Consider the following 14,454-nt stretch of genomic DNA (forward strand, 5'->3'; position numbering starts at 1 on the left):
GAAAGCCTGGTTGGCCCCCACTTTTAGACTTTTAGTGATGTACCGAAAATGTAGTATTAGAATTGGAGTACTAAAAAGGATTTTCGACTTTGGGCAACTTTTTTTTCCTTTTTTTTTTTTTTTTTTTTTTTTTGCTTGTCAACTTTTTCAGGTAAGTAAAACAATTTTTTTCTCTGGCTGGCCCCCCCCCCCACTTTCAAAAACGATGCTACGCCACTGCTAATCATATACGCACTTTCAGCTTCTGGGTATTTCCTCAAAATTTGCTTTAGAGGAAGTGTAAAACATTATTAGGCACTATAAAATTGTACATAGGTCTTTCATTTAATGAAACTCTTAAATTATTCAGAAAATGGGGGGGGGGGGGGGGGGGGGGGGGGCTAGCGAGGATATATACCTAAATGCTATAATACATGTATATATATCTCCTTAACTCCGTACCGGTACTTTGGCAACTGCAATTATTATAAACAATTGGAATTCTGTATTTTTTTTTTTATAATACACTCTTCCAAATAATCATTGGTCAAAATTTACTCCAGGAACTTTTATTTCAATTTTGATTGTTATTGTTAATTCATAATACATGTACCTTAATTAAACAGCTGTTAAAGAAATTAATTCAAAGAAGTCTTTAAGACTCTAGATCTTCAATTTTTTTCTATTGTACCCCACTTCAAGATCTGCAAGGATGCACACTGTCTGTTTTCTATTCCTTGAAACATTTTTGAAGTCTCTGTTGGCATTTTTCAAAGCTCCAGCGCATAATTTGAAAACATACATTTATTCCAGCATAATTTTTTAACTTTGCTTGATTCCTTGGGATATCAATTAAAATAATTCCTTGAAATTTAAGAATAACACTTAAGTTTAAAGATTTCTCCATGTAAGTTTGATTTAACAGGAAGATATTGTTCATGATCATTACAAATTTAAGCCTATAGAAATTTGCTCAGGACAAATACAATGTTAAGAAAAAGAATTGGTTGTAAAAACTATTTTTAATCTTTCATTTTAAAACTGTTATAAATAACTGCAGTAAAAAAAAATCATCTCAATATCACATAAGAAAAGTTTCACTTCTTTTCACTAAGTTCGTTAAAATCTGCTCCTCTCCAATAATTTCCATATCCATGGGATATAATAATCCTGTAAAAGGAAAAGAAATATCATTAAAACAACACAAAGTGAAATAATTATTTTCTTACAATTGCCATTTCGTTTTACAAGAGAGAAAGTTGTAAAGTAAATATCAAGGAAAATCAAAAAGATTGATAAATCTGCATGACTATTACAGCAAGCTAGAGTTTCATGGTACATGTAATATTGTTTATACTCAGCTTTATGTCACTATATGTATATAATCAGCATATGGATGCTAATCGAGGCTCACACTTTGATAGACTGCGCATGCGTGAGCTGAATGAGAGTCATGATTTTTCGAGCTCTGAATATAAGATATTTTCAGTTTAAAATTAACAAACTTTGGGGGATTTACCGAATGATTTCAACTGCGTGTTATGAGGCCTAAAACATCTGGAAGTGGATCCAGCGGTTCTAGTGGAAATAAATCTAAGAAAGGGAAGAAAAGAAAAGAAGGCCCAGATTTGAGCAGTGAAGCGCAACAAAGAAAAGTAAGTGTTATGAGTACTTCTCAAGACAATGTAGACACACAAAGAATCTCGCAACCGTTATTCTCAACTCCAATAAACAATCAACAGAGTATGCAGAACAATCAAAATAATACATACCAAATACCACAAATGTCTCAGTTGCCTGTAATGAATTACAGTTTCTCACCTGTAGCGCCTGTTCACCCTGTACAACAGGTACAACAATATCAGGGTGGATTACAGCCAATTGATTATGGTAATAAAATAGACAATTTGGCCAAAACATTGGACAAAGTTTGCCAAAAATTGGATAAACTTGATCAAATTGAATCTAGAATTAGCAAATTTGAAGCAACAATGAATACTGTCACAACTGACGTGCTTGAATTGAAAACAAAAATGTCAGACATTGAAAAAAACATTATATTCACTAGTGAAAAGTTAGATGAGAATGAAGAAACATCAAAAGAGATAGTAGCAGAAATGAAGAGATCCAAAAAAATACATGAGAATTTAGAAAAAGAGAGTGAGGCACTTAGAGAACAAATGACAATTATGACAAAAAAAATGTTAGATCTAAAAGACCAGCAAAATGAATTACAAGCAAGGTCTATGCGTGACAACCTTATATTTGTGGGAATTCATGAACCAAAAGATGAAACATCAGAACAATGTGAGCAGGCACTAAAAGCGTTCATGTCTGAAAAACTCGGAATAACGGATGAAATTCCATTTCATTGAGTACATCGTATGGGCCGGAAGCAAGAGGCAAAATCTCGGGCAGTTGTGGCAAAATTTGTAAACTTTAAGGATCGTGAAAAGGTCCGAAAAACTGCAATCACGGTGATCACCGATCTACGGGAACGAGGCGATCAAGGCAACGCAGATTTCAGTGTATTCGAGCAATTTCCCAAGGAAATAAACGATAACCGGAAAATATTATACCCGCATTACAAAGAAGCTAAACGACAGGGCATCAAAGCGCAACTGGTTATGGATAAACTCTATATCAACGGCGAGCGATTCGTGGCGACAGATTTCGGACAGGAAAACCCATGTAACGCACCAGCGGCACCACACAACGTAGATCCGCGCCTAACTCCAATGGCCCGTGAATTTCGACCATTCAACAGACGCGGCTCAGTAAGTCAAAGGTAGGATAACCTAGGAGGAAATCTACCACGTGACAATTTAGTGGACAGTGATCCAACCGACTCTCTCGATTCATCCACTGGAACTGATTGCAAACTTAAAATCTTAGGATTAAATGTTTGTGGTTTAAGTAGACGCATAAATTATCCAGAATTTTCAACATTTATCTCTTCCTTTGATATATTGTGTTTTACAGAGACAAAAACTGATGATACTACACCGATTGATCACAATTATTTTTTGTTTGATGCTAAAAATAGGCACGGATTTTCAAACAGACGTTCTGGTGGTATTGTAATTGGATACAAAAAATCTATCAAAGATTATGTAACTATCGTTCACACAGATTGTAAATTTGTTCACTGGTTAAGATTAAAATCTTCTTTAATTAATTCAGATAAAGACTTGATTTTAGGTGTTGTTTATATACCACCAGAAAGTTCTATATATAGTTCAAGGGAAGCTTTTGAAGAAATTGAACTTGAATTTTTGAATTTACAAAGTGAATTTAGCCATATATGCCTAATTGGAGATTTTAATGCAAGAACTTCTGATAGAGATGATTTTATTGAACCAGATGACATATCAAATCAAGAATTTGAGTTAGATGATCCCAGTTTAGACTGTCTCTCAAATGTATTTGAATTACAAAAGAGAAATGTACCAAGGAAACGAAAATCATTAGATAAAACAAAGAATAATTTTGGAAACAATTTATTAAATTTTTGTAAAAATAACAATATGTATTTATTGAATGGAAGATTAGAAGAGGGTAAATTTACTACAACAAAATCAAGTGTGGTCGATTATTGTATATGTAGTGTTGAATTTTTGAAACATGTGCAAAATTTTTCTGTACTAGAATTCAATAGGTTATATTCTGATATCCATATGCCACTACTTTGTGAAATAAGTGTGAACTCATATATCTCAAATGATAACTACCAAACTAAAGAAGAAAGTAAGAAAAATAAAAATAATTTTTCGTGTCAGAAGATAAAACCATGGGATAATGAAAAAACAGAAGAATTTTGTCAAAATATTGATTTAAATGTTCTAAGAAAATTAAAATATGACTTGAGCAATATTGATATCAATGATTTAAATAAAAACCAGGTTAATGAAATCTTTTCAGACACTGCAGGTCTACTGCTTGACTCGGCACGCACAACTTTTGGAATCTTTAATGCTCGCCAAACTCACAATAAACTACCACAGAAAAGAAAAGAATGGTTTGATAAAGAATGCAAAATAGCACAAAAAAAATATAGGAAATCAAAACGAATGTTTAGGAAATATCGTTCAAGCATCTTAAAAGAAGAAGTACGTATCAATGAACGTAAATATAAAAATACTATGGATAAAAGTATGAAAAAACATAGAAATTTAATTATGAAAAAAATTAGAAAACTGGGAAGTAACGATCCAAAAAGTTATTGGAAAATAATTAATAAAAGGCCGAACAACAAAAAATGTGATATTAATATTGATGAATTTTACAATTACTTTAAAAACGTCAATAATGGCGATGTAAATAATGACGAACCACTATCAAATGAGATTAGAAATACATATACTAATGAAGAACTAGACTCAGTGATAACTGAAGATGAGATAAAACACGCAATTGAAAATATTAAAAATAACAAAAGTTCTGGAAGCGATGAAATTTATAATGAATACATAAAATCCTCTGCTAGTATTATGTTACCGGTATATGTTATGTTATTTAATATTGTTTTTAACTCAGCAATTTTACCTGAAGCTTGGATTGTTGGTGATATATTGCCTATTTATAAAAATAAGGGGAACGACAATGACCCTGAAAACTATAGACCTATAACTTTATTAAGTTGCATGGGTAAATTATTCACATCCATCTTAGCTAAACGATTAAATAATTATGCTGAGCAATATGATATACTAAATGAAAATCAAGGGGGTTTCAGATCAAATTATTCTACAATAGATAACATTTTTACTTTACAATCGCTAATCGAATTATCCTTTTTAATGAAAAAGAAACTATATTGTGCATTTATAGATTTTAAGGCTGCTTTTGACAATGTATGGAGAATAGGACTATGGCAAAAACTCATTCAAAATAATATTACCGGAAAATGTTTTGAAGTTATAGAGAAAATGTACTCTGAAAGTAAATCCAGAATAGCTGTTAATGATATAGTTACTAAATACTTTCCATGCAAAATAGGGGTACGACAAGGGGAAAACTTATCGCCCTTTTTATTTGCTTTATTCCTGAATGATGTAGAATCTTTTTTAATTGCACATAACAATATTGGTGTCTCAACAATATCAAATGAGATTGAAAAAGAACTTGGTGTCTTGTTAAAAATGCTGATTATTTTGTATGCAGATGATACAGTTTTACTATAGGAATCACCCGAAGATTTACAGAATCAGTTGCACAGTTTTTTATTGTATTGTGAAAAATGGAAGCTAGAAGTTAATATAGAAAAAACAAAAATAATGATTTTTTCAAAGGGACGTATACCGCATAAAGTTTTTTATTACAATAACAAAGAAATTGAAATTGTTAAACATTTCAAATATCTAGGAATTATATTCTCAACAACAGGCTCATTTATTAAGACAAAACAATATGCTACTGAAAGAGCAACGAAAGCTATGTATGGTATTTTGAAAAAGGGTAACCAATTACATCTTTCTCTTTATGACCAATTGTATTTGTTCGACAAGATTGTAATTCCAATTTTATTGTATGGTTGTGAAGTGTGGGGTTATGGTAATGTTGAAATGATAGAAAGAGTACATTTAAAATTTTGTAAAATGCTTTTTCATTTAAAACCAAGTACTCCAAATTTTATGATCTATGGTGAATTAGGTAGAGTACCTTTAAGTATACATATCAAAACAAGAATTATTGCATATTGGTCAAAAATTTTATATGGAAAACAATCAAAATATTGTTTTTTAATGTATAAATTACTTCGTGCAAAATTTGATAATGGACATGAATCTAAATGGTTAAAGAATTTGAAATCAATTTTAGACAATTGTGGATATAGTAATATTTGGAACCAGAATCAATTATTTAATAGAAATTGGCTTATTAAAAGTTTGAAACAAAAATTACTAGATCAGTTTCAACAAAATTGGAATTCAACCTGTAAAGATTCTTCAAAAGGTGTGACATATAATCTATTTACAAATTTACACTTTGGATGTCAATTTTATGTAGATAGCAGGTTAAATAATTATAAGAAACAAATTTTAGCTAGATTTAGAACAGCAAACCATAAATTACCCATTGAAACAGGAAGATGGGAAGGTATTGAAAGAATTAATAGAATATGTCTTTTATGTAAAAATGATCTTGGTGATGAATTCCACTATATTTTATGTTGTGAAAAATTAAAAGATGAAAGAAAATTGTACATTCCGAAATATTATTTTACAAGACCAAATATTATCAAATTTAATGAATTGTTTTCTTCAAAAAATGTTGGACTATTGAGTAAACACTGTTCTTTTATTAAAATTTTAAACGAGAGAGTCAAACCTCCAGGTTAACATCAATGTAAACATATATGGAAATACTTGATTATAAGCACACTTTGTATATATGTTATATGTTATGCTCACGCATGTATGTATATATGTTATGATAATATGTATTGATCTCTGTGTTGTTAAATAACAACCAAAGAGATGTTAATAAACTGGATAGTATAAACTAACTACCTACTTGTATGTACATGTATCATCGTTGTTACTAAGCCATGGCTGCATGGTTACTCCTCCTTCCTCTCTAGGAATGAAGTGTAATCAGCCATGGGTGGGATGGTGTCTTCCCACTTAGCCAAAATTCTGAAAATGTTACAGGTGACTGGTTTTGGTGGGAATGGTGTACAGGTAAGGGGTGTGAGAGAACAAAAGAAATTAATCACAGGTGACCTATAGTCTGTTTAAGATTAACCACACGAAATAGGTTAAAATTTACTTTTTTTTAAATTTGTAAATGGTAAACGATTTGTGTTCTTTTTTTTTAATTTTCTATATTGTGCATTTTTATAAAATTTGATTTTTTACAAATTTATTAAAAATTTTAAATGCCAATCTTACTATACTTTGTATCACAGATATTTTAAAGATAACGGTACACGTGTGAATGAAAGGCATGGTATTATAAATGTCTTTGAAATCTTGAATCTATGAACTGTAATCATAATATTAAAATAAAATATCGGAAAAACATGAATAAGATGACTGATAAATTAATATATAAAAGTTTTTATTTTTTAAATAAACTTTTTAGGAATAAATATGCTTATATTAAACTGTATTGTTTGAATTATGTTAAAGCAAGATATTCTCTAATAGATTCTCTATTTTATCATTCAAACATTTTTTTGTGCATTAAGAATTGGTTTGAACATATTTTACAGAATAAATACTATATAAATGGTTTGAAATCAAGTTCTAACAACTTATGAGGTTCTCATCATAAAATGCTACAACTGTCAATGTTTATACATGTGGAAAAAAGAAAAAAAACCTATTGATATAAGAATTAAATATAAGTTTTGCATGGACATTTTATGTATTTCTAGTAAACTATATAATTCAGATCATATTATATTTTTACCATCAATTAATTTTTTATAGTACATGTATACATGTAAATTCTATTTAGTACAAATATTTCTGCAAAGTAACTTAAACTCAATTCTTTGTCTTTTCATTCTGAGTATAATCTCTTTATAGGAAAGATTTAATTAAGGAATGATCCAAATACATTAAATGATTTTAGTGAATTGTAAAAAAAAAATCTCTTTGTAAATGGGTAAATTAAATTTTTTTTTTCACTTTTTCCCAAGAAAATCATTTTTTAAAATTTGTCTTTACATAAAACATGATCCTAAGTTTTCTTTTTAAAAATGTACGGGTATGAATGTACAGGTATGCATTTTAAAATTATTTATATGTAGAACTTGATTAATTAATAATTATGTTATAAATCAAGTATTTATGGTATGTATTTTGATACTGAACTTATACGCCACTGGAATTCAGAATTTTGGCCAAGTGGGAATAAACCCCGATGATGGTACATGTATGTGTATGTCCATTTATGTATTAGCTAGTCCTTAAGAAGTTTTTTATAAAATAACAATAAGGTCAATAAACATGAGGCCCATTGGTCTTATAGGTCACCTGAGCATCATGTAACAACTTTCCTACCATTGAAGCTGGTTCATGGTTCATGTTTATACCAGATGCCATGAAATTCACAATTTTGAAAGAGGCACCAGAGCTAATCAAAACCTTTCCTCATAATAACTATTAATATAGCTAGTTTATTAATACCCAGTGGCAGAGAAGAAGATTTTTAAAGAATTAATGCATTTTCAATACATAATCAATAGCCACCCTAACACCAGAACTCCTAACCCTGGGGCTGTGACACAATTTTAGAAGAGGCACTCTTCCTCATAATAACTATGTATGTAGCTTGTTTGTTTAATACCCAGCAGTAAGAAGATTAAAAGAATTAATGCATTTTCAATATATACGGTAATCAATAGAGCCCTCCCCCCCTCACCTCCCAAGACCAGAACTCCTGACCCAGGGGCCATGAAATTCACAATTTTAGAAGAGGCACCCTTCCACATCATAACTATGTATGTAGTTCGATCGTCTGATGCCCAGGATCAGAGAAGATTTTCAAAGAAATAATGCATTTTCACTATATAACCTATTTAGCCCCACCCTAGTACTAGAACCCCTGACACTGGGGCCATGAATTTCACAATTTTGGTAGAGGACTCAATGCTGATTACATCATACCAACAGTTTGACTGCTTGATGTCCATGAGTAAAAAAGATTTTTAAAGATTGCACCAGGGGAGCTGTGACCATGAAATTCACAATTTTAGTTCCTGCTATATGCCAAAAAATGGTTGAAATTGGTTCAGCAGTTTCAGAGAAGAAGCTGAAAATGTTCAAATGTTAAAGCACGATGCACGTCGAAAGACACATACCATATGGATAGCAATAGGTCACCAGAGTTTAATCAGATGACCTAACAAAACAGTACTGTAAATCACAATTTATTTGTGAGAACTTTATTTTGGGGTAATTACACGAGATAGTGTGCTCGCAAAATTTAATTCTCACATATAATAGGATTTAATTGAGATTAAATAGAGCAATAACCACAATTCTTCCACATTTTGTCTCTCCAATCAGGAGTCAATGACTATCTCATGAAAATTTAGTGATCTACAGTATATAACAAAGCAAACTTTTCTGTTGTACTCCGATAAACTACATTACATGTACCTTTCTTCCATTAGCTTCAGTCAGGACCTGAAAAATAGAAACAACCAGGTGCAGAAAAATAAAATGGCAACAATTTATTGGTTCTGTTTAAAGTATTGGGTGATCAATCAATCAAAAAAATCTCTGTTTTATAATTTTGTTTCTAATGTCAGAGGCCATTTCAAGTTTTTTTCCCCCAAAAAAATCTTTTATACTTGTCAGCCAAATCAGGTCATTGGTAGCAAACCTGTTTACCTATTTTGATGTCTGTCAGTAGTTTTTATTCGATTAGTTGGTGAGATATGGCATTTGTCAGTAAGATTCAGTTTTCCATCAATTTTACATATATGTTACTAGAGAACATCTCATTTCTGATTATCATGTATATCATTTCTAATCCACTGCTTTTGGCAACAAGAGATCACTTAAGTGTTAAAAAGCTTCAAACTGAGACAGATCATAACAAACTTACTGCCAGAATCGAAACAAATGGATTTCTGATTTTCGAATTTTCATAATAGCAAAATGTGAGACATGTTTTTGACTCAAAATCCCTACAAAATACATCGAAATTGTACAAGTAACAAGAGGCCCAGGGGCCACATCGCTCACCTGAGCAATTATCTAGGAAAAAGCACATATCAGATCAGAACTGAAAGTTTACTGGGGGGGGGGGGGGCAGGGGGTGGGGAAGGGGGCTTGAATTTTAACCCCAAGGGGATCATGATTTGAACAAACTAGAATCTACACTACCTGAGCATGATTCCCTATAAATATCACTAAGCATGGCTTTGAAGTACTTGAAAAGAAGATTTTAAAAGTTTTCCCTATATATTCCTATGTAAGACTTTTATCGGCCATTTGGCCCCACCCTACCCCCGGGATTTGAACAAACTAGAATCTACACTACCTTGGGATGATTCCACATGAGTTTCATCTTTCCTGTCTCAATGGTTCTTGAGAAGAAGACTTTTCCTATAAACTCCTATGTAAAACTTTGATCGGCCATTTTGGCCCCACCCTACCCCCGGGGGTCATGATTTGAACAAATTTGAATCTACACTACCTGCAGATGTTTCTATGTAAATAGGACCAATCATGGTTTTGCTGTTTTAAGAAGATATTTTTTAAAGATTTTTCCTACATACTCTCATGTTAAACTTTAATCGTCCATTGTGGCCCCACCCTCCCCCCAGGGGATTTCAATCATGAATCTACACTACCTGAGGATGATTTCACATGAGTTTCATCTTTCCTGGCCCAGTGGTTCTTGAGAAGAAGATTTTTAAAGATTTTTCCAATATTTTCCTATGTAAAACTTTAATTGGCCATTTTGTCCCCACCCTTCTCCCGGGGGTCATGATTTGAACAAACTTGAATCTACACTACTGAGGATGATTCCACATGAGTTTCATCTTTCCTGGCCCAGTGGTTCTTGAGAAGAAGATTTTTAAAGATTTTTCCTACATATTCCTATGTAAAACTTTGATCGGCCATTTTGGCCCTACCCTACCCCCGGGAGTCATAATTTGGACAAATTTGAATCTACACTACCTGAGGATGATTCCACATGAGTTTCAACTTTCCTGGCCCAGTGGTTCTTGAGAAGAAGATTTTTAAAGATTTTTCCTACATATTCCTATGTAAAACTTTGATCGGCCATTTTGGCCCCACCCTACCCCCGGGGGTCACGATTTGAACAAACTTGAATCTACACTACCTGAGGATGATTCCACATGAGTTTCATCTTTCCAGGCCCAGTGGTTCTTGAGAAGAAGATTTTTAAAGATTTTTCCTATATATTCCTATATAAAACTTTGATCAGCCTTTTTGGTCCCACCCTACCCCCGGGGGTCATGATTTGAACAAACTTGAATCTACACTACCTGAGGATGATTCCACATGAGTTTCATCTTTCCTGGCCCAGTGGTTCTTGAGAAGAAGATTTTTTAAAAATGCCATTAATTTTTCTCTAATTCATAATTATCTCCCCTTGGAAAAGGGCAGGGCCCTTCATTTGAACAAGCTTGAATCCCCTTTACCCAAGGATACTTTGTAGCAAGTTTCGTTGAAATTGGCCGAGTGGTTCTTGAGAAGAAGATGAAAATGTGAAAAGTTTATGACAACAACGACAACGACGACAACGACGACGACAGACGACGGACAAATTTTGATCAGAAAAGCTCACTCGAGCCTTCGGCTCAGGTGAGCTAAAAAGGTCTGCAGTAGATATGTAATATGAGAAAAAATAATTCAAAGAAATGGAGGCAGAAATTTGCTTTAAAACATCACCAAGGAAAGTGATTAAACATTTACCTACGATCACTAAGACTAGTAGTTTTATAGTGATGTAGAGCCAAAACAGTGAGAAGAATACGTTGCCCAGCCTGGGACTGGAATGGTAGTGGTAGTACTTCTGCTGTGTCCTGTAGTCGCCCCAGGGGTTACCCCTCGGGTTTCCTCGGGAGGAGTACTGATGGAATTCTTTATACAAGTCATCGTACGCTTGACGTCTCTTTTCTTGGTTTCTTCGGATCATCTCATCATACATTTCCTCCTGTCGTCGAGTTTGTTTTACCCAGTCCCTGTAAATGTCCTCCGCACTTTTGGGTGGGGTTCGGCTTTGCTGTCTATAGTAATTTCTCACAAAATCATCCTCTGAAGAAGATCCTGCACCGCGAGTGTACCTGACAAAATTAAGTTTAAAATCAGGTATGTAAAAAATGATTTCTTTCCAAACTAACTTTTATTTTGATCATGCTTGATGAAAAGAAATTTAGTGAGCAAAACTGAGAAAGAATTCTAACCCTTAACATATCCATATGTATAAATGTATACAGTGGACCTTCAGATATCCGGACGCCAGATATCCGGATGCTTCAGTATCCGGACGATTTTTTATCGGAACGAAATTTTTAATTGTTATTCTGTCTTGTTTAACTGGTGATTCAGGTATCCGGACGCTTCACATATCCAGACAAATTGACTGGGAACCAAAGCGTCCGGATAAATGAGGGTCCACTGTTATTGTTTTTCAATGTATGCATGTAATAAAAGAAAAGCTCTATGCAGATATATGAAACATGTATGTGCACGTAAACCAACTTAATTTTATTGAATTAATTTTATTCTATGGGAACATCTGACAGATGTACAGAATATGAACAGAGGCCTGTTCAACAGAGCGAGCGCTCACGAACATTTGTATTGGAGGTAACAGGAATTTTGGCGAGTGCTCATGAACATTCGCTTTGTTCAACCGTCTTCAGGCTTTTGTGTGTACATGTATATGGCCTCTTGATATCAGGAGACTTTTTACATTTAGTGCATAACTGTGATCTATAATTTCAGCTAACCTGTGCTGTCACCTATACTAACAGGTTAAGTTCAATGACTCTGTCAGCTGCATTTACATTTGATACTTGCACTGATTTGTACATGTATATCCAGTATGGTATAAATATGTACTGATGGTATATACATGTTACAATGTACACACAGGCACTGACTGATCATGTTTGACTCACTGTGTACTGTAGGTGTTCCTGTAATGTTGTCTATTTATCTTCATGTCATATTCAGCTCTCCCTCTGGGGTCATTGAGGACATTGTAAGCTTCTTGTAGCTGGACAAATTTCTGCTGAGCCTGAGGATCTCCTGGATTGGCATCGGGATGATACTGAAACAATGTTCAAAAAAAGTTAAATTCCTGACTAAGGAGCAACAGTATATAGAAAAATATACAACATTCCATCTAATCAACAAAGACTCATGGTTACATCATGGACAAGAACATCTTTCGTGAAATTACCCGGTATACAAGCATTTTTTTGTCTCCATTTGATATGAGTAACATAAAACATTTTTCGTTTTTTTAGCCTGCAGAATAAAAGGCATTGTTGAATAAATCAATATGTGTACAGGCATATTCTTTGTTAAAAATTTCTCATATCAAAAAATATCACAAAGCAGGACATAAGTCTATATGTTGTCATTCTAATTACCTTTTTGCACAGCTCTATATAAGCAGCTCTGATTTCCTTGGCACTGGCCTGTTTCTGGATTCCTAGAACTTCATAGTGGGTTCTGGACAGGGAGGGGGAGTAGTGTCTGACATTCATAAAGAAAACCAGGTTTTTAAAAAGCTTACTCTTCTTTATTTTTTAATACTGAATACAGGGAAATTTTTATCTTCACCCCTTTTACCCTCTTCATGATTGGGTTAGTTAAAATTGGGCAAACCAAAGAACACAGCATAATTTTCTTAAACAGAACTATGAATGGGCAAATTTGAAAACTGTTCACAAGAGCAAAAGGGTGAAAATAACATGCTGTGAAAATATCCATGTATACAGTAATCTTATTGTTCAGCTTATTAACCTTTCCACTTAGATTTATCATTGTGCATATAACTTGAACAGCTATAATAATTTCATCATAATTTTGTAACTGTACTTTATCTAAAAACTGAGCTGGCTTCCCCCTACATATTCACCTTAAAATAAGCAGCCTACATGAAGAAACATGTGTATGCAGAGGCCCCTTCACTAAACATGGTGAGTGTAACATAATTTATGTCAACATCTTCACTGGCCTGCAATGAAAAATACTTTCAAAATAACATTACATGTTTGAATTTACTAGGTTTTTTTAAAGTATAAACTGGTACTTCATTTATGCATATAACTCTAAGATAAAACGAGAGGTACTGTGAGCAATTAGTTCACTAAATGATACCCCCGCCTCCCATATGAATTTAATATATTGGCAGTGTCCATGTTTTGCTATGAGAAACCCAAAATATATGTTGGATCAAAAAGTAAAATAGGAGGTGCAAAATGGCAATATGTAATAAAGATTCTGTGGAAGTCTCATAAGATTTAATTCAGTGGTATGAGAGGAGTTGTGGATAAGAGATTGGTACCCAAAGCGTAACAGACAGACGGACGGACAGGCGGATGCGCATCCTGATTACTATATACCCTCCCACTTTTCAAGCGGGGGTATAATCAGGAGGCATATATCATGTTGTACTGTTACAGCAAAATACTTGCCTTTGATCTCCTGAATTATACAGATACGACCAAATGCCCTATAACGTCTTAATGTCCTAAAATCTGAAATACGTTCAGTCGTTCTGCAAAGATTGATACATGTTTGCAATAGCAAATTATGCAATACGCAAATGTTATGTCTCTGGTTATAATTTACTTGACTGGACACCCACCTGTTATCGTTTCTTTAGTGAGAGTTGTTGTCCTTGTGTCGATGAACTAAAACTGCTATTCCTTATGGCATGTTTTTCTACGCGAAAAAATATTTAAAGCGAATGTTTAGTTTACCCAGCCAAACCTTGAGCAGTTCAACCCCATAACCAGAAGTA

General features: G+C 33.3%; 2 protein-coding genes across 2 annotated transcripts in view; one reads left to right on the forward strand and one right to left on the reverse strand.

The window, feature by feature from the left end:
• LOC134235664 (uncharacterized) overlaps positions 1-14,454 on the forward strand; it is a 54,551-nt gene that overhangs the window by 10,162 nt on the left and 29,935 nt on the right. The gene's annotated exons all lie outside the window — the stretch shown is intronic.
• On the reverse strand, positions 989-14,448 carry LOC134235660 (dnaJ homolog subfamily A member 3, mitochondrial-like). Its single transcript, XM_062717799.1, has 7 exons — positions 14,299-14,448; positions 13,567-13,665; positions 13,076-13,181; positions 12,599-12,750; positions 11,388-11,758; positions 9,093-9,119; positions 989-1,149 (listed from the first exon to the last, which is right to left on the reverse strand). The coding sequence occupies exons 2-6, from the start codon at positions 13,638-13,640 to the stop codon at positions 9,109-9,111; spliced, it is 714 nt and encodes a 237-aa protein (XP_062573783.1). The 5' UTR covers positions 13,641-13,665; positions 14,299-14,448; the 3' UTR covers positions 989-1,149; positions 9,093-9,108.

Source organism: Saccostrea cucullata, unplaced genomic scaffold, assembly GCF_032062105.1.
Source record: "Saccostrea cucullata isolate Sc308-1 unplaced genomic scaffold, CSIRO_AGI_Scuc_v1 ctg192, whole genome shotgun sequence".
In the NCBI taxonomy this organism is placed as follows: domain Eukaryota; kingdom Metazoa; phylum Mollusca; class Bivalvia; order Ostreida; family Ostreidae; genus Saccostrea; species Saccostrea cuccullata.